We start from the raw sequence: 21,954 nt of genomic DNA, 5'->3' as shown, positions 1-21,954 counted from the left end.
CACATTTAGGCATGTTTAGTGCAGACCTGGCTGAAGAAACTAAAATGTTTTCCATAACTCACAAATTAGTTTCTCTGTGATTCTTTACGCAGCAAATTAAAAAGTGTTAAGGGAATTATTAGATGTGTTGCTGCTTGGTCTGGGCAAACTGAAATAAAATGTGTATATATCCTTAAAGATATTTAAATTGCATGGATAAATAGAAGGGGAAATCTGTGAAATGTAATGATCAGCATGTTTAGACCAGATGAATTAATGACACATTTGTGCCTTAAGCTCTATGAATGCATAATAAGTACACTATGGAATTCCTTTTTTTTATTATGTATTAATGCCTATAAATTACATATTGTATCAAAGTAATACTTTGGTTGAAGTGAAATAATTTACTTACTTTTGCAGGGATGTAAAAGGAACTAAGCATAAATATTTTAAGAATCAATACTGTAAATGGAAGGTAAACAAAACAAAACAAAATGTGCCATTCTCTGTTACTTCTTTTTTCATTCTCTAATTATTTAACATACAAACAGAATAATTGTTGCTTTTATGATTTTACTTAAGACAGTAAGTAAGAATTATTTGCACAATAATTCAAATAAATTTCCACAAACCAATGAAAGCAAACACTTTCACAAGACTTTAACTTTCATCTAGCATACTTTTAAATCTACCAAAATGAAAAATTATGCGAGATTGTGCTTTGAGCACCCATCACATTTACTCTTCTTGCAGGACAAGGTAATGCAGAGCCCACAGCTGAGCATCCCTGGTTGGGCCCACGCTGGGAGCAGCACGGCTGGGCCAGCACAGGGTGTAAGGCTGCTCTACCAGCTGCCATCATCCTGTCCCCATGCTCCAACACGTGACAGACCCATCCTGGTGTCCCAAGGGGAATTCCTGCAGGGCTGGCCTAGTGTGGATCTGGAATGGGCTTTTGAACCAACCCCTGAATGCCCCTGTGGAGCAGCCCTGGAGCTCAGTTAGAAGATGTGCAATGTTCACTCCAGAGCCAAAGGGAGTTTAGTTCCATCAGTCCGCGGAACTAAACTAGAGCTAGCTCAAAGACAAAAAAAGCATTCAGTGTGGATGTCAGGTCCTCAGCACCATCTCGCCCAAGTGATGATCTCTTTGTTCACACTGCTCACCAACAGAGAGAGAAGCTCCCAAAAATCCTTTCACCAGGTTTGTTAGGGGCATAGCAGACTCATTTACTGCCCACAGATATATATTGGCACATATTTTAAAGGCTTCTCCCAAGTCATTTTGAACACAGGACTTGGGCCATCAAGGCAGTTGTTACTCAATCACCTGAGTCTTGCTGAGCTGAGACAGTAATTAAATATCCTTCTGTATCCACCAACCTCCTGCCCCTCTTTGACAAGAGCACAAAAATGTACAATTCCCTAATTAGCAATCTAAAGAGTGACCCCACACTCTATTGCTTCTCTTCTAGGGCTCACATGAACTACAATTTAACACATTCAGTAAAACAAACTAATGACGAAGAAACTTTTTAATGTGGATATATGCAAAGAAAATAAGTCTCATACCTAAGTTAATATCTTCAAGGTAGTACTGCAAAAGTTTCCCAACAGATCACATTAACTGTTTTTCTAAGAACTGCTTTCCCAACACATTATTTACTATCTTTCTATTGGCAAATAGAGCCCATTTTAATTGATATTTTATAAAGCAAGCACAATTCTAAAATAAAAATAATTGAACAATTACTTTTCTAACACCGTGACTTCAAATAGCAATTATTGTCACAGCAATTGATTTCTTTCATTGTACTTGACAAGAACATTGTGTTTATGATTATGATGTGCTGGGTTCAGCCATCCTTGTGTTAACTGGTGTACACATGACAAGCAGCTCCAAAGATTTCAACAGGATTATCTGAAGCACAAAGCATTGTAAACATAATATTAGAAGTCTGATGTGTATGACAGCAGCATATTTTTTAATGATTAATTAAATTGCTATGAATCAGAAAGTTTTATAAACATCATTATAAGTAGGACTATTTCAGTGATTAGCAATTTAGAATGATTCTGGGAATTAAGTGTTACAATTCCAAATTAAATTGTATAAGGATTAAGGGAAAAGTAGTCTTGGCTAGTAAGGAAGTAGGATATGCAAATTCCAGTTCATGGCAGCACAATGTGTGGGGTCAGGGAAATGAATCCTGGCTGTGGAGCCAAGACATTTCAGCCAGGAGTGCTGAATTCCTGCTCAGGGAGAGGCACAGCCAGTGAAAGGCATTGCCAACACAGCCAGCATCCTCATCCAGGTGATTCAGGAATGTCCTTTTCCTATTCCTGCTTGTCATGACAACACCACCAGCACCAGCAGCTCCATGCACTGCCTCCATTTTCTGGAACACTCCATTTTCTGGAACAGATAAGCCAAGAACTGCAATTTTTCCCTTTTCAGGTACAAAATGTCATTGTTGCACAGCCTTAAATATGACAGGGCTTCTTCCATCAGTCTAGATCTATATTCCATTCTTTTCCCCCACAGCTTCTTTCTGAATTAAAGGAACCCAAGGAAAATTTGAACCCTGTAATACAAAAGCCACAAAGGGTTCGGGCACTGAATTCTTGCTTTCCAAACTGCAGAGTTAAAGAAATGCCTGAATATGAGGTAAAGTATCTAGGATGGTATTTAAAAATCAAAGTATTACCAAAAATCATTTAAATGCAAATTTGTATTTATTTGTGTCTCAAATGGAATTCACACAAGTTAAGCAACAAGTTTCAAGTTCATTTGAAACTAATTACACGGATAATTCTTCTTATCCAGATGAATGATTAAAATGTTCTTTTTTTATGCAGTCCTGAAAATCCATATATCCCCAGAAATAACTCTTGCATAAAGTGATTCATGAAAGTCACATAACTTCCCTTAAAATTCTCTTCTCACACGTTCACAACTACCAAACTTATACAAAACAGATTAAGAGCTAATAAGAAATATATATCTGCCTTCTAATCTGGTCCTTCCAGACTCAACACTATATTTGGTAAGAATGCATGGAAAAGAATATCCACATGGAATTTGTTTTACTTTGTCATGGTTAAAACCATGATACTACCAAAACAATGCTGTAAGTCTCCAGAGCAGCACATTAAAAATTACTATTAGAAATATCATGAAAATAATTTTCAGTCAGAAGGGCAAAATGAAGTAAAATGACAAACTAAGACTTCAATAATGGGTTCACAATTTAAGCTCTGAATGCATAATGGGAAAAGGGAGATTGAAGTATCAATGGTGTCAACTGCATTTTATATTAGTTATATTTTAAAGTAAGCAGTAGCAATGAAATATAAATATAATATGGATTAATTTATTAGTCAGAATAGCTACTATTTTTTGTGCTAAATAATTTATTAATATATATTCAATACAGAAAACCAAATTAATCCTTCTTCTCCCAAGGCATAAACTCCTATAACAGTTTAAAATCATCTCTGACAACTGCCTTTGCAAAGCCTGGGTTCATTGGTCTTTGCTGTGCAATGAAGCATCAACAATCTTCTTGAAAGTAAAGAAGAAAGTAACGTTTGAACAGGGAATTTGTAATTAGCAGAAAAATTATTATGAAAAATAGTATTGGCATTTTTTTCATTATGTACATGTGCCACAATGTTATAGAGGATGGCAGGGAGCATTAAATAACTTTATTCAATAAAATAATTATTAAAAAATAACTACAAAAGAAGTACACATACATTTTTTAGATTTCTATTTTCCTACCTACATAATTCATGCATACATCCGCAAGGCTGTGGGTTTCTGGTAAATATACCACAAGCTGCTATAGTGAAGTATGAATGAATGATCAGTCACACAAACAGCCTTTATATTCAACTTAAAAGGGAAAACGGATGCAGTGTACACCAAGATGCTATTGAGAGATCAACATTCCCATTTAATCTGCCAATCCAATATCAGATTAAAGCGAATCATGTAAAAGGACTCTGAAATATATTACACAATAAAGCTCTAGATGTGAACTTTTACCCTCTGTGGTTCTTCCTTTCACCTCTTTGAGGTAACAAATAAAAAAGATTTACAGTCAAAACTTTTTGATCTCATGTAAAATGAAATTAATCTCCACTGAATAAACAGAATATCACACCCATGAAGCATATGTTTCTTTAGTTATGGAAAATACTTCAATGTTTCATATAATTTTATGTGCTTGCCCTTCATGGGTCAAATGCTCCATATTTCTCTCAATAAGTGATATTGCATGTGAAAAAATAATAAATAAAAATTATGTTTTTATATATTAATTTTATATATTTATATATTAATATATTTATATTTAATTGAAATTCTGGACAAATTTAGCATGATAGACTGAAATATAATGAAGAAGTATAACACAGTCCAAACAACTTTTCCCTTCCATCTGTAACCTTGCCAATACTTTTTCCAAAGAGGCAAATATGCTAAAATGAGTAGGTGCAAAAATGTCATAACTTTCCTTATTAAAAGTCCTGTTAAGATTCAATTTTCCTAGGACAGAGCAAGGATTTTTAGATTTCCAAGCCAAAGAAGCATTATTCAAGAAGAACACTAAAAATTCTGCAATTGAACTGGATAAAGAATAAAAACCCCTGATTAATCTCAACCTGATACTAGAATTTCAGCTACTAAAGACTGAAAACATATGAGGAAAGAAATATAATTTTCCAAGTGGTGAATGTTTACCTAAAATATCACCAAAAATTATTGAAAACATAGAAAACCAACTATGATATAGAACATGATTGGGCCATATATGAGGATTAAATTTAGATCAAAAAATCCAGATTAAAAAATTTAAATAGATTATATAAGTAGTTTAGTTTTTACTCTGCAATTCTTAATGTAGCTTTTGGAGTTCACAGTAGCATTTCCATAATTTTGCTTCTTATTGACAAAACATAGTCATCCCTACCTTGGATTGAACAGATAATTTAGAAAGACCACAAAACCTCCCACACAAAAGACTTCATTTAGTACCAAGCAATTTTACTGGAATATTTGCATTAATATTTCAATACAGAAAATAAATTCCTTTGATTTAAGATGTCTCTTCTGAAAAGGAATAATCACATTTAATATTTTCGGACGTACGAAATTCACAGCACAGCACGCGGTCTAGCACTGTCTTTTCTCTCTCACTGTGATTTATTTCAGCTGAGAACAGGGACCTGGAATATTTCTGCCCTGCCATGAGAAGATTGCTCATTTCTTGGCTGTCACTCAGTGCCCAGCCCATCACACCGACCTGCCTGCAGAGACAGGCAGGCATGGGGCTTGACAAAGCTGCTTGTCACCCGCGGTAATGGACAATGACACCACTGCCTGAAGGAAAACACTAATGCTTTTGCTTCCTTTATTTCTTGTTATTGTTTCCCTTCATCAGCTTTCACCCCACTTCACAGTATTCCTCACATCTGGGAGCAAACTCCTGAAGTTAACTTTGCAACAGGTACATGTCATAAGAAAACTGAATTCCTTCTCTTTGGAATTAAAATGACAAAAGGAAAATTTCAAGTCCATTTATCACAGATGAAAACCTGTTCTAGTTCTTTTCCTTAAAGTACAGTGGACTGGAGTTTCATTAAAAAGTAACCAGGAAGGATTAAGCACTCTAGAAGAAAAATTGCTGTAAGCCCTGATGCTGTTGAAGACTAAGAAAATAACTGACTAACTGGATTTAAGAAAATACATCAGAAAAGGTAGGGAATCAAAACATAAACACAGTATGAATCATCTGTGATGCTTCTTAGGATACAAAATCCAATGCAGCTCTAGAAAGACACATCCCTGAAAGGAGAAAATGCCAGAGCTTCAGGAGGCACAATGAACACCTCTCACTGTATTTGTTACATAAAGGAAGAGAGACTTTCAAACTTTAACTGCACTGCCCTTAAGGAAGGAAGAAGCTCATACCTGTTTTCTACACAGGCACATAGGCCATCTTCAGGTATGTGAGCCACTAATTTGTGTTTTGAGAACAGCATCTGTTGAAATCAAAATATGGTGAGCACTCACACACACTTCCAAATGACTCAAAGGACAAACAGAAAGATGAAAACCAGGAAGGAAATAATGGAAAACAGTTCTGTTCACTGACAGATTAAGTGACTCATCCCTTGTTTTGAAGAGCAACTGATCTGGTGATACTGGGGAATCTCCTTTGCCTGCAGGCCAATAACAAGTGGCTGCCTTCTCTGGAAATATGAACACACCAAAGAACTCCACAGTGATGACAAAGTTTCTGTGTGATTCAAAGAGCAGAAGAACAAAACTACCTTCAACAATTCAAAACATTTAAAGAAAGGAAACCCAAGTCAAATTGCCCACCACAGTACAAATGTGCTTTTCCCAGTGGAAGTCAAACAGCTCTGTGCTTCCAAGTGAGGTGAAAACTTTAAATGCATCATTAAGTAAAAATCAATTTTATTCTAGCCTCAAAAGTAAAATCCATTTTGCTATGATAACTTGATTTTCATATTACTATAAAATATTCTAATTTGTATTTATAAGAGTTCTGGATTTTCTGAGATCCCAGCCATGGTAGATGCAATCTGATCCCAACACACTGGTTTTTGTCTTTCTCACAGAGATCAATATTCGATCTCATACAGATAAGCACTCCAAAATCCAGCACTAATTTACCATCCTTCATTCTAATAAGAACAAAACGCGAAGGCAGGCACACAGACCAAAGGGTGCTGGTAAAGAGCAGGATTCTCCCATTGCAAACTCACCCCCAGGGTGGTGGATTCGAGCACTGCAGCTCCCAGGAGTTCTGACACTGCTGAAATGCAGCTCCCCCTCCCACTGCAGGCAGCACACAGCCCTACATGTGGACTTAATAAATCTGGTTCTTCAGCATCTGCTGCAATTCCTGTTGTAGCTCATGCTCATCTTTACCAAAATACCCATCCTCTCCTTCTGCAATAAGCACTGGGTATATTTTGAATATTGTTTTCTCGCACGCTGCTCACAGAAAGATTTAATAGAAGGAATGTGCCTCTGATCCTAAATGACTGTATTTTCTCATGGAATTTCTTAAAGCATACACAAAAGAAGGATTTTCAACTTTCAAAGAGTCCATACTAATATTGCTCTACTTAATAAAACCTGGAGATTCTGTAATTTATGACACTATGGAGATATGTTAGAAAAGTGGCTAAAATATTCTATTCAGTCAATCAGCTTCACCCAAAGTACCAGAGGCAAGAGAAGTAATAGTTCTGGGAGCTCAGAGAACATGCCTGATGAGTTAATAGCTGGTACAATGCATTTAGAAAAGGCTTTAAAAACATAGTTCTGGCACTTGCTTATCATTTCCTATTACGATTATATTAACAGCTAACCTTTGTCATCTGCACCAATTTCATGCTTGCCTGGTTTTTGATTATGAGATTTAACCACATTTCTTACCAGAACTTATGCTTCAAATTCTTAATACAAATAATTATCTGGGAATTGCTTGAGTATTGTTATAAATTCACAGCTATAATTTTATTTAAAGCAGGTATGAAAATCAAGTGTTTCTTAGCTCTCCAATTAGGATTAACTCAAATCAAAGATAATAAAACCCAAAAAATTATTGAACAATCAATATTCATGGATGTTAGATGTGATCTAAAGAAGTAATGTTTTCGTAAAATAAAGTTACTTATGAAATGTCTGAAATGTCCTAGCACCTATTTAGCTAAATCCACATATTCATGTAAGACTTGTAAACAGTGCAAATTTCTATATCCCTTCGAGTTTCAAATAAAGTGCCATACTTTAGGATATTGTGGGTTTTAGTGGTCCAGGTAATATAGAAATACACTTTCTTTAACTGTGCATACTGCATTTTTTAGTGCAAGAAAGATCATTCACATTCACTGCCTGTGAAATTTTCCAGTGAGATCTGTACTTCTTCAAAGAAGGTGGAAAGAAAAGAAGTCACAGATTTCTCAATTTGTATGATGGCTAAAAGTCTTCAAGGCACTCAGCACTGCAACACAGATGCCACACTCTCTATAAGACAGTTTGGAATCTGTTACTACTCATATTGCATTTTTATTCTTAGAGAAAAGGTCACTGAACCAGTAGCTGAAACAAAACATTCCAGCAGAAAAAGAATGAAATTAAATAGAGTGGAGGTTTTTAACACTGTGTATCACAGTCTGAAGCTCTACAGTTTCAAGAATATTCTGCTTATTTTTTTCAATATAACTTCTATTTATCTTTATCTTCTCCTAGACTGTTTTTCTTCTAGAATATACAATATCAGTATCTTGGTAGATCAAGCATTAATTTCTTCAAAATCATACATTTTGTGCTTTATTATGTATAGTTTTAAATAAATGCCTTACACAACAATGTTTTTAAAACAGTTCATCTTGATACAACAGGACAGTTCTAAAAATGCCTGTTTTGATGCAGTAAAGTGTTCATTTCATCTCTGAGTCTGGAACACAAAAGCTACAAAGGAACAGTTTTAAACTATACTTTTGCCTGGTTGTTGAATAGCAGTTATTGTCCAACGGGTCTATTTGCTCTGGCCAGGCAGGGTGAACAGCATTTTGTCACAACCTCAGAAATAGAAATGTAATACTGGATGGGAGAAATACAAAGGCAGGTTTACCAAAGCATGTTGAAGTATGCTTTGTTATCAAGTACATTCAAATTGTCTTTAAACACAATTATTTTCTCTATCAACAATCTTAGTAAACATGGCCTGGGTTATTATTATTGCTACCACCATGATTTGCCACAGTCACAATACACCTAATTCCCATTCAGCAAACAAAACCAAACCCCACAAACAAACTCAAACCCACACAAAACAAGAGACAAACAAACCCTTATTAAAATTATTCTTTTAGTCTACAAACTGTTGACATCCTATCTGTGCATTTACCCAGAACAAACTGGATGAGACAGACCATCACACTTGGAGAGATAATTCCATGTACCCACGGAGATGGCTGCACCACCAGAGAGCCTTTAGTTCACCTTTCCTAAGGCTGCACCAGGGCACAGAGCACCGACAAACTGCTCCTAGTTTACCCCTGCTATTTGTGACAGGATCCCTCTGGTCTGTTGTACTTGACAGACTTTGATTTCTTCTATATGGGTTTGTAAACTAAACATTTGCATAATCATCATAAGTTATAGAACTTACTGTCTCCCCATGAGAAAAAGAGAATAAAACCGCAAAACACACACACAAAAAAACCCCAAACACCCAAAACACCACTAGGCTGACCTTTAGGCAATCAGCATTTGATTGCTCTGTTTGTGGTGAAAGAGGAGAATTGGGATATTTTATATCACCTACTAAACTCCTCCCCATTAGCCAATGCCCTGGGTATAGAAAACTTCAGGCTCTGATCATTTCTGTGCCCTTTTTGGCAACAGCAATAAACAGGATTTGGGTCATTCACAGTATTTAAGAGTCTGATTCTTTAGGTACTGTTCCTCAGAGCAAAGTGATTAAAGTCAACAGAGAAGCCATACTGTGAACTTGTGAAATAAAGTTTTGCCCTAAAAATACAGAAAGTCTGATGAACAAACCTGTCTGTCACTGTTCACATTTTGTGTACACTTCATGGTTATTGGGAAATATCTCCACAGCAAGATTTCAAAGCACTGTAACTAATCTGTGTATATTCAAGTTTGTGACATTTTATAAGATAGCTGAATGTTTAAGAAGCCTTTCAGTGGAGTTTTGTTCACATTCTAGAATAGTTGTTCATTTGCAGTTGAAGCCCATCCTCGCATTGCTGCCACAACCAAATCTCAGGCATCAGCTACTGCCTTTCACAGTCAATCTCTGACACATGAAAGCATTAGTAGTGACATGCTGTGTTTTATTAAAAATAACAAGCTATTGAACAGAGCCATCATTTTAAATAATTCCATAAAAGTGTTTATAGAAAAATCACACATATGAATTACAGTTTAGCTGGCTTTTCCTATTCATTGTAATATATGCTACAAACCCAGCTAATCTTCATGAGGTGTGAGGACTGTACCACTGAATATGAAATACACAATTATATAATGCAAGATTCCAGCAGCTGCCCCTCCACTGGTGCAAAGTTTGAAGGCCTCATTTCAGGCATTTCTCAAGATTCAGAAACTGTTTAAGATACTGGTTTGATGGTACAGTGTCATCAGGATTTCAGTCAGAAGACAAAAAAAGCAATTTACCTGAAGAAGGTGACAAAGAACTGCACCAGATCCATGATAGTATTGTGCTGTGAGAAGGCAATCTGCAAATAAAACAGAAGTAAATTACAACATTTCCAGACTCAACAGCTCTTTTTTGGCGAGGGCTTTATGGCTCCATGGATGATTACTTTCAAGTGTAATTTCAGTCTAGTCTGCACACACCTGTATTTATGATAAATTGAGATGAGCAACTAATTCCCATATCCTCGCTGGTATCAAAACACAAACAATGGAATATAATACTTTTACTGAAGTAAACTTAATAGAAATATCCACTTACTAGGAAGAATAAAAATAATATAAAAAATATTAGGAAATCATATTGTTATAAATCGTCTTGTTTATAGTCAACTGTTTTAACCAACACCATCTTCCATTTTAATAAAAACACTGAAATGAGGTTTTAGAGAAGACAAACAACATAGAGCTTAAAATTAATTTATTTGAAATATTTTAATTGTATAATATTAAAATTAATGTATATGTTAATTTAATTTTTATAAAAGATAAATCCGGTGCATAATAAAACAGTTTCAAAGCAAATTACTTTAAAGACAAAGTAATAAATATTCTTTTGGGCTACATTTTTATAGCCTCACCAGAACATGCATTAGTTCAGCTCCTTGCTGTAATTTTTGTGAATATTTAAGAATTATCTCTAAGACAGCATAGAGACATTCACACTTGCATGCAATACAGGCTATAATTATTTTTGTAAGTAATTTTTGCTAATGTTAAGAACATTATTTAATATTTATGTTATATCTACAAATATCCACAAGTCCCTGTCTTGCTCAGTTTTTCAGTGTATAATTATCAAACTAATGATACAGAGAATCTTCTACTTTGAATTGTACAAAGTGTTTATCTAATTATATTTACACTCTTTTCAAATAATTGTTGGGTTTAGAAATCCTGGTGCATTTAAGATCTGATCTTGACTAGTAATTACACCAAATGACTCTGAATCCCTTTCATAGCTTACTTGTGAACTTTTGAAATGATAATTCATGATACTGAAGAATTTCATTTTTTAAAATTTGTTTTATTTTATTTTATTTTTATTTTAGACCAAGGCTATAATGCAAATTTCGGTAATAATAGTGTTACTGTGCCTTGTGCCAGCCAAACCCAGCTAAACATAGATCAATCACCTAAAAGACGACATCTGAGAAAACACTTCTTTGGCCCAGTATAAAGTGCATTCCAAGCATAAACAATTGTTTAAGCACACTTTGAACAAAAATGAATGCTTTACAAATTAATTTTTTATATTTTAAATGCTGTCTGGATTTACTTCAAATTCTGTTTAGTACTCAAATTCACTCCTGGTGTTTCCATTATGTTTTTTACAAGTACCATACTTTAGGTGATGAACTAGCAGAGGAGAAAAAAACATGCCAGTTTTGATAGAGTTCACCTTTTGTGACCTGAAATTCTCTTTGTTGAAGGAGCATTTTACGTTACTACAATTATTTTCATTTGAGGTGTCAGAATTCCTTAATGGCCCCCTGTGAGTCTGGAAACAACTCCAGTCTGCAATCAAACCCAGCAATCTGATCACAATTGTACCAGGAAAGTTTCACCTCAGATTTTTTAAAAAAGCAAGCAAAAAAACTTTTTTAACAATACTGGCCAAATTGGAAGACAAGGCATTGTGACTGCTGGCAAATCCTTTATAGCAATTAAGGATTCAAAAGTCAGATAAGCAGCAGAATATGCCAGAGAGCACCGACACAAGGATGCACTGCAATCAACATTTCAGGTACTTCTAAGTTTTCATATTTTGGTTACACACACGATATAGGAAATACACTTTACACTGAATAATGATGGATGGAATAGGTCTGTTGAAAGAGGAACAATTTCTGAACAAAGATTTTTCCGGCCTTCAGAACTTAATGCCTGCAGGAACAGATTCATTTTTTCCCATTGCTCCAGTTCATCTTTACCTTGACTATCATATCTAGCAGCAATAGAGTCCTACAGAACAATAGGTCAAGATCTGTTCCACGACAAAAATGAGACAATCTTGAAAAGTCTAACTCAGGGAGAACTTTCATATGGAAATAGCTAGCCTGCCCTTAGAACTTTGTGTTTTAGTTTAAAGATATAGGTGTCAAAAAGCCATCTCCACAATTCTAACACTACCAATTGTGCAAAAGGAAAAGGAAACCTAGGCACTAAATCCAAATTGCACATTTGCAGAAAACAGGAACCTAACCCATGAAATGTTCCATACATTCAAATAATGTACATAAAAAGCAATTATAATCTGTGCTCTATTTCATGACATTACCCACTAAAGCAAACTCCTATCTGCTCAGGCTCTCAAACCATGAACAAATATTTCCATTAATACACTTTCTCCATCTTCCACTGTTAACAAATTAAAAATGAACAAATAAGAGAAACTAAAATAAATACATGGCAAAACTCTGATAGAAGGTCTAATTATTAAACCTTGAAACGTAATGCAATAAGGTCAGACATAACCCAAACTAAACTGCCTGCACTGTGTTGATTATGCAGACTTAAACTCTGCAGAATTATTACTTCCTTCAGTATCATGAAAACCATAATTTAATTTCTTCTTGGATAAAACTATTATACCCTCCCACACTGGTGCTAGGTATGTACTGAAGCAGAAGAAATGGATACCAACTGAACATAAAGGCTGACATTTTGGTGTCCAACATCTTTCATACTTTTCTGATTGACAATTTCTTACTGAGACAACTTCAGACAAAAAAATATAAAAGGCAGCTGAGGAAAATTGTTTAGATCACTACATTTTTGTGTATACACAAAAATGGGTTTTTTGTGTATACACAAAAATGGGGGTTTTGTGTATACACAAAATTTTTTTTCAAAGGAAAATGTAGAAGACCAAACACTGTGACAATATGGAACGAGGGTGCTAGAAAATTTAAACACATAAACTCTACATTTACATTTCATTGCACAAAGTGAAGTTTAGCTATCTACTCTGTAGAAACATGAGCGCAGAGACCCAAGTATAAACTGTTTTAAAGACATTATAATGTCTTTAAAGCATTACACAATAATTTTGGGGTGGGGAATGGTACCTATGGATATCTTCAAACTCAGTGCATACATGACTACTGAATAACCAGCAGTTACAAATTAAAGGATACTCTGATTTCTTCATTTAAATATAAATAAAATCATATTTTAAATATAAATAAAATAATATAAATATAAATAAAATAATATAAAATTATATTCTGAGATATCTTTAGAAAGAGCAAAAATGGTTCTGACTCTTCCGTCCCATTGGACTTCAACCATGAAGAGTGGCCTGCAAAAGTGACAGAAGGATGGCAGGAAATTGTCCATTTCCTAAAGAAATATTTAACAGGCAAAACACAAAATATCTTTTCTTTTCCCTTGGAAAACAGAAATTCCAAGAGAACATATTACATCTAAATAATTATGTCTAAATAAGAGAAACATTAAACTCTTGCTGGCTAAAAAAGCCACACATTTATTCCATATACTGGCCTTCCTAGAACGCAATAAATTTTGAAATTTATCTGAATTTTCCTGTGTGGAGTATATCTGATCTGGTCCCATGTGTGAACCTCATCTAAATTAGTCAGCTAGCTTACAACCATCAGCAGAGATAGGAAGGCACTTCATAGGTGAGTGACTCTAAAATAGATGTGGAACTCTCATAAATTGGAAGGAATTGCCCTATGGAGCTACCATTTCTCTCCACTAACAACACTGGGATTCTGTGATTAGTTTAGGTTATAGACCTAATGTCAAACTTAGAATATAAATAATATTAGGTGAGATAAATTTCTCCCATGGTTTGTAAGTACTCACTGGGTATTTCTGTAAAACAGTGTAATGGTAAAACAGGCAAAAGCAATATTTATTGTTGGGATTAAAAGATCTGAGAAGCAATATGAAGCTAAGTGGCTGTTGCAGAATCCTCCTTCCTTCTGCTGTGTTAATGCCTGTAAAGAATTCAGTCTGATGTTGACAAACAGTCCTCCCAGATGATAAGATTTAGTGATAATGAAACTTTCATACTGATAACATAAACAGAAAATGAAAGATAACAAAGAAATTCAGACTTCACATCAAGATTTGATAAACAGCTTCCTCAGATTATCTCTGCATGCTGCAGCCCTGTCTCTTATGCTGGCACACATTACATTATCAAAATATACACCCCTTCATTTCTCAAAAAATGTAATAATTACAGGATATTATTCCACTATTTGGAGTCATAAGAGGCTGAAAGACAATCTAGTTTTGTATTCAAGTAAGATGAAAGACACTCCTAAATAAGGTTATAACAGCTGAACTTTTTTTCCTACCTAATAGGCACTTTATCTATTAAATTCAATATGCATATTCCACTTCTTTATTCAATTCTGTGCTTGTGTAAACGTATGAAGAAACATATATCACACAGAAAAACCCAACATTAATAAACTCCAGGAAGTGAAGGAGAGAACGTGGGGGAGGGAACTGTTATTTAACTTACAGTTTTACTCAGCATGCAAAGCATCTTCATAATGATTCATATGGACATTATTAAGAAATTGAAATATTGAATATTGAAGTCAATGAAAGAATGGAAGAAAATTAAGAGACATAGACAAGAGACAAATTACATGTTTCAAAGTTAAATTTAAAAAAAGATTGAAAATAATTGGCACAAAGACCTATAGTACTGGAAAGTTATTTTAGACATAAATCTTTGCAGGATTGAGTTATCCTACAAACTGTGTGAAACAGCAGATTTCTAGACAACATCTTTCAAAACTCTGATTTTTAAAAGCCTGCCTAGATTAAATGGACAGGAAGAAAAATTAGAAACAGAAGTGAAGGGAATGAGGTGAGAGAATTTGTCAGGCAGAGCTGAATGATTAAATTCTACTACAAAGAGAAGCATTGCATGACAATATGGTTTTGTTTGTCAAGCTACATTAAGGAAAAGCCATTTTTGTCACTTGCTAGAATTGAATTTTCCTTTCAACCTCAGGTTTCAGCCTTCTTGGTATGCCTTCTGACATCTTATTATGACTTGATAAATTAAGGAGTTTCCCATTAGGAAAGCTGCACCTGTTACGGAATGTGCTCTGATCATCCCAGTCACAGGAACGGGGATGGGCAGGAACATCACAAACTGAGGCTGTTCAACTTCCCACTCAAAGCCAGGCTACTGCCAGCACCAGGTCAGGCCAGCAGTGCCCTTTCCAGGGTAAGTTTTGTAAACCTCCAAGAGAGAACATTCCGTGGCCAGTCCAGAAAATTTGTTTCGACACACCATTGCTAATACAACAAATTTTTTCTAACGTTCAGTCTGAAACTCCCAAGGTGCAGATTCCACTTGTCCTTTCATTCTGAAGTTTATCAACAGAAAAATGTCCTACATGCAAGACATTTTTCACCTTTCCTACATAAATTAGTAACTTTGCACTGAGCTATTTGAATGACTGCAGAACTTAATATGATGTTCATGGCACTTAACATTCATGTGTATGCGTATATGTAAAAACATATATATCAGAGATGGAAAATGTGCTGCTAAAACAATAAGATTTTTTTTTCAAATTTCTCTAAGTTTTTTATTTCTTATATCTACAGTAGAGTTGGTTTTGCTAGACAATCTACCAGTTAACCAACTGGCTGGTCTCCAGCCTAATAAAAATGATAATAAAATTTTTATAAGGCTACAAAAGCTGAATTGTTAAAACTTATGCAATGTTTTGTTCATTTTAGAAATCAAATACTTGGTTAGAGAAGGCAAAACATGCCCTGAATTTTGCATAAAGATCATGCCATTCAAAATAATGTATGCAAAACCCATTGTGAGATGACAAGAAAAGGGCAAAGCATTTTCTTAAACATGAAGAGAGTAATTTCCCAAAGTTTATTGTTATAAATGTAGAGCATGCCATAAAGCTGTTGGAGCTGTGAAATAAAAAATTTTGTATTTGCAATGGCACTTTTCTTGATTACTGTGGATTAGCATATTTATGAGGTTACTCAGCCTCAGGTTTAAACCCACAAATCAAAGGTTTATATCGGCATGGGTAATGGATTACACAGGAGTCTCTGGCCTACGATATCCCAGAGGTATCTGTCTTTCAGAAGATTTATGTATATAATACCACTTTGTAGAAATTACACCTTCTGATCTTTTGCGCGGTGCTTGGTGATTCCCCTCTCTAATGTCTAAAACAACCAAAAAAGCAGCAGTCTCAGTCAGCAGAGGAATTCATTGATGTATTTTCTTGTTCTCCTCCTCACCTTTTGATAAGGCCATGAAAGACAGAGGCTCTAATTCCTTGATGTACATAGCACTGCTACAATGAGAGTAGAAGTCACTGTGAGCATATTTAATGCAATTACTTCTGAAAAGAGGACGGAATCTGCATTCCAGCAGTTACCCACAGCACTAACACCTGAGTTTTGTTCATCCTTTGATGAGCTCTGTGATAGAACACAGATAAAATTTTTTAAAGTCTCCATTTTTCTCCACAGGTGAGTGCTGATTACATTACTATCAGTGGTAAATACCTACTGACTTCCTTTTTGCTTCAGAGAAACAGAATTTCAGTGCAGAACACTAAGACAAGAAATGGAAATGCTTAGTCCAGCCTCTCATGAAAGACTAGCCAAAAGAGAAGTCAGGTAAGCATTTTCAAGACTGTGTGTACCCAAGCGAATCTTTTTGATCATCATTGAGAAATGATGACAAAGGAAGACACCAAAATCTCATGGAACTCTACAGAGAAAGTGGTCTTCAGCTCTATTATTACTTCAATCTTTTACTGAAGATCCACATTTCATAGAAAAGAAAATCAAAGTATGCAAAGAAGGGCAAGGGAGTGGCATTTACATGTGCATGAGAACAGAGAGGACACATAATAACTGATATAATTTAGAAGAGCCAACATAAAAAAGTATGAGGGGAAAAAAGACAGATTAAGCTCTCTGTATTGAAAGTTTATTCCATGGAGGAGAAGTGTGGGGGTTTGGATGTAAGGCATGATGTTTACTTATCTATACAAGGGGCAAGAATATTCTAACAGATTTTCTGCTGAAAGAACAAGAGACCACACTAATGTGAAAATATTAATTCCTTCAAATGAAGAAGTGGTTGGCTAACCTAAGAGGCATGCAGCATACCAAGAAAGAAACTATATAACATATAAGCAAGAAAATTAGTTCTATGTTCCTCCTTGAAGAGGTGATCAAAATGCAGAAATTGAGAACTGAGACTTTTACAAAATATAAATTGTGAGGATTAACAGAATAAATTGTGATTCAATTTTGTTATGTTAATTTTACTCTCATTTAACTTTTATTGATCACTTGAAACTGCTCTTATAGTTCAAGCTGTAAGAAATTTAAAAAAAAAAAACAAAGCAGATACAACTGTCAGCTTGAGACTTCACTCACCCTCATAGTACATTCTGTAGAGCCAGGATGATGGATCACTGACGTATCACTGAGGATATGCTGTCACAGTCAGAAGAGTATTTGTAAGAAAGTGCAGAGAAATGTGTAATGGAAATGGCAGAAACCTTTTAACAACTTGCAGGAATTAGGTTGGGAAAGGTGGATGAGTATCTGGGTTTCAGGAGGACTCAGAATGCTGTGAAATCAAAGAGCAGGTCCTGCTCAGCTGAAACTGTTTTCCGAGAAACAAGCCCATGCTGCCTTTTTGGTAATGACATGCTGGACTACACTGATAAAAACTGGCAACAGTCATTCCCAAGAAACTACAGCATTTGTACCAAAAGTTTTGAAACTGAAATGTAGAAATAAGAGTGAAATGTATGAATGTACCACGTAGAACTGTGATCTGGAGGCTGCCTGCAAAGCTCAGAACGAGCTCATGGACAAGCAGTAAGGAACTTCAGTCAGATTTATTTTAATTCATACAGGCCCTATTGTTGAAAAGAAAACAAATATTTAAAGTTGTCAGCACTGAGTGTACTTTTTATTCTCACTTTTTAAAAACTGGATTTTCCAGTATAATTTAAGAAGCTCTGTTTAATCAGGCTTGTGCAAATCCACAATAACAATTTGTCTGTTGAACAGCTTTAACAAAACCAAAATCCAAAGAAAATAAACACTTTTGCAACTAGAGCACTTCATGCCTTCAGAGAGAAAATTTAAAATAATTTCAAGAGCCCTACATAAATATGATGCTGGCCTGCACTCTGTCAAGACATGGGTTGTGCTTTTTCCTTTCTCATGTTGAATACTTCATACCAGCTTAGGGCAGAAATGTTAAGATCTGCTTTTGGGGGTGATTGTTCAGCTATCAGGATTTCTTTTTTCATTTGAGTGGGAAGAGAGAGGGTATCTGCATAGATGAATGTGATCTCAAAATAGTGAATATCATCTTCTGGAAAAACAAGTATATGAGTCAGGGCAAAGATCCTACGTGCAAAAAACACACTCAGAAAGATAAATTCAGTTTCTGTTACACAGAATTCCAAACTTTACTTTGGAATTCTGAAATGCCTCATTTGCTGTTCTGAATCTATATGGCAGGGGAGTAAGGCAATAAGTAAGAAATTGATTTAGAAGAGTAATTCTAGTAAAGATCAGGTATCTTCCAGCCTTCCTCTATGCCTCAGAAAAATTATTCCTTTTTTTAACTAAGGAAATATTTCCAAGTGCAATCTGGCAAATTTGAGGAAATCCTCTCGCAAAAACTTTGTTTCCTAAAAAATAAAAGCTATAGAGCGTAGCTCTGTAAGTCCTGCATGGACAGCTGTGGGCTCAAAGATTGATTTTAATAACAGTGCCCAGATGATTGTTTAAAAAGAAAAGAAGAGAGATGATGCCAATATATATCAGCTGAGGGAAAGACACATGAAAAAAGTGCCCATGTTATCAGACATCACCAAAGGAAACAGAAGAAATTACTTATAAAAGCATCAATTATTCACAATAATTTTAGACAAAATTTCAAACAAAATATGGGGTTTTCTGCAGAGAGCTAGGAAATTTGAGGTCTCTATTTTCTCCCATAGCTACCAGTTTTCAAAAATTGGCTGAGCTGGCCCAAAAAACCACAAAATCGTTTTGATAAGCCTTTAAAGGAAGAATTACTTTCCTGAAATTTGAAAAAAAGTAAAAAGGTTCTGCTTAAAAACAAAGCAAAAAAGTGAACACTTGGTTTAACCCTGAAATATTGTTTCTGCAAAGTTTTAGAAACTAAAACAATTTTTCTCCAAAAAATTTCCCACAAAATCATCATATTTGACAAACTCCAATTATTTCACTCTATAAGCCTGACCAGGGTTTTTTAGGAGAGCTATGTGCAGGGCACAGAGGAACAAATAGTTTAAAACACAATTCAGACTATCTGGCTCCAAGTGCAGGAAGGTGTTGAAAAAGTGAAGTTAAGAAATTAAAATCATACTCTTTACTCCCTGCAGGGTGAACTTCTCACATAAAGATTTTAAAGGTATCTATGTTGCCAACAGTCATTTGTAAGAAATATCCTCAGAGTATTCCAGGAAAGATTTTCAGTATGTTTTCTGGGACAAAAATACAGCAGAAAGATGTCTTCAACTAAATGCAATGACTACAGTCAAAAAGAAGGTTTTTTTTTTTCTCCTAAATGATTACAGAAATTCCCCAGACCATTCCAACACCCCTTTTTCAAATGAGAATATAGTCATGGTTTTCACAGAAACAAGAACATACATATATAAGAACATACATAGAACATACATATAAAAAAATATAGATTTGTATATTTATTATTTCTGAGAACGAACACTTAATTGGTTTCTAGCTGCAAGTAAGGGGTTTTTGCAATTATTTTATGCATCTGTAGAGGGCTTAATGCTGATTTATGGTGTTTACTGAATCTTGACTTAGCCTGGTGGGAAACAGTACAAGGAAACCACACAACTATATTCAAGGGTTACAAGTGATTTCCACAAATGAGGTATTCTATACTGCAAAACTCTTTCAATATAAATCATTCCCTGTAATCTATTTTTAAAAAACACTAAGCTAAAAGTGGTTTATGTACCAATTGTCTTTTTAAACTTCAACCTAAACCCATTCAAATTGAATAGCAGGAAACTCCATTTAAACATAAGAAATATTTTTTAGTGCAAGGAGGATCGAAGATTGCAGCAGGCTGCTCAGACAGGTTGGGTATTGATCCTCAGTCCTTGGAGATATTCAAAACCTGACTCAACAAAGCTCTGGACAACTTGCTCTAGCTGACCCTGCTTTGAGGGGTCAGACAACCTCCAGATGGTCCTTTCCAACTCCAGCCATTCTGTGATTCCAGAATAAGCATGATTATTTCCCATCTCACGGGTGTTAGTACAAGTTATTAGGCCTCTGTGTCAGTAACAGAATAAAAGACAGAAAAACGATTTCTGAAAGATTTAATTTCCTCTCCATTGTTCCAAGGCTGGCAAGCCTAAAAATGCTTACTTGAAATAACAAATGCTACCTAGTTCAATGTATTGTACCAGAGATTATTATGCTTTTTCTTAATTTTAAAGCATAAAATACATCGTGCAAATGTCTGTTTATATCACAAGGAAAGAAAAACGGTAGCAACTGACAGACACTCAAGTTTGCTACACCAATAGTTCCTGAGATAAATGCCCTGATTCTGGTACTGATGATAAATACTTTGCTGTAACATATGCTATATATTTACTGCAACACACTATTACAGTAGCACCAGTCTAATGCTTATAGTTGGTGAAGAGGACTTCTCTGCCTTTTCATTATTGGCCTGAAGAACTGCACTGGGAAGTGTTATCTAATCAATGATTCCATCTTTGGACAATACCATTCATTTCATCTTCCAGAGGTTTAATAAGCCAGAGTTATTACAGTTTTTAAATGATCTTTCACAAAAAAAAAGTTTATTCATTCTTAATTGCTACATTTCCAATCTTGGTCTTTAAAAAACCCAAAACCAATTGTTCAAATCTGCTTAATATCCTTCCAAAATTAACCAGCTGAGAGATTTTAAGTGTTCTGAAATTGAAGCTTAATGAATGTATTACCAAAAAATCTGTTTTCCCAACCTTTTCACTAAGAACTATATAAAACACAAACTGGTGTCTGCTATAGTATTTACGTTAATAATTTTTTACTATTTATTAACTTCTCCGTTCCTCTGATGAAAAATCTTAATACCAATATTCAATCAAGTCTCTACCATAAACATTCCTGATGCCTTTTTCCTATGAAATTAAGAAATTCTCCTTATTTTCCTTTACATCTTATCTACTGAAATACTATCCATAGGTTTTAGAGACTTTTCAAGGTCACCAAATATTTGTTGTGCCACAATTTAAAAGCCTGATAGGAATCAAAGATACCAGAACTCCAGGGCAATTTCAGGTCAACCTCTTCTTTATTGAAAGTTGATAGGTTTTGATCTGCTTCATGGGCAAAGTCATTAGACCAATATTTCATCTGAACACCCTTTAAAGATGTTGGGTATGAAATGTAAGAATTTCAATGGAAGTGGAAGACAATTGAAGCTCTCAAATTGAGGGAAAATCTTAATAATTTTCCATAGTTTTTTCAACATAATTTAGCATGAATGTGTTTCCTACTTAAAACTCAAACTGCTGACAAATTCCAAGATCAAGTATTTAAAAACAATTAACATGTTTGGGATCCAAACTTTGAACAGATAAGAAAAAT

At 34.9% G+C, this 21,954-nt stretch overlaps 1 protein-coding gene across 2 annotated transcripts in view; it reads right to left on the bottom strand.

Annotated features, from left to right (window-relative positions):
• Window positions 1-21,954, bottom strand: part of ATRNL1 (attractin like 1) — a 428,662-nt gene that overhangs the window by 207,152 nt on the left and 199,556 nt on the right. For both annotated transcript variants that reach the window (XM_058810434.1, XM_058810433.1), the window contains exon 25: window positions 10,231-10,292. In XM_058810434.1, coding sequence (XP_058666417.1) covers window positions 10,231-10,292 — 62 coding nt within the window. The remainder of the gene's footprint in view (window positions 1-10,230; window positions 10,293-21,954) is intronic.

The sequence above is a fragment of the Ammospiza caudacuta genome, chromosome 9, assembly GCF_027887145.1.
Source record: "Ammospiza caudacuta isolate bAmmCau1 chromosome 9, bAmmCau1.pri, whole genome shotgun sequence".
Taxonomy (NCBI): domain Eukaryota; kingdom Metazoa; phylum Chordata; class Aves; order Passeriformes; family Passerellidae; genus Ammospiza; species Ammospiza caudacuta.
The sequence above is the reverse complement of the archived record's forward strand: the minus strand, read 5'-3'. Positions and strand labels throughout refer to the sequence as shown.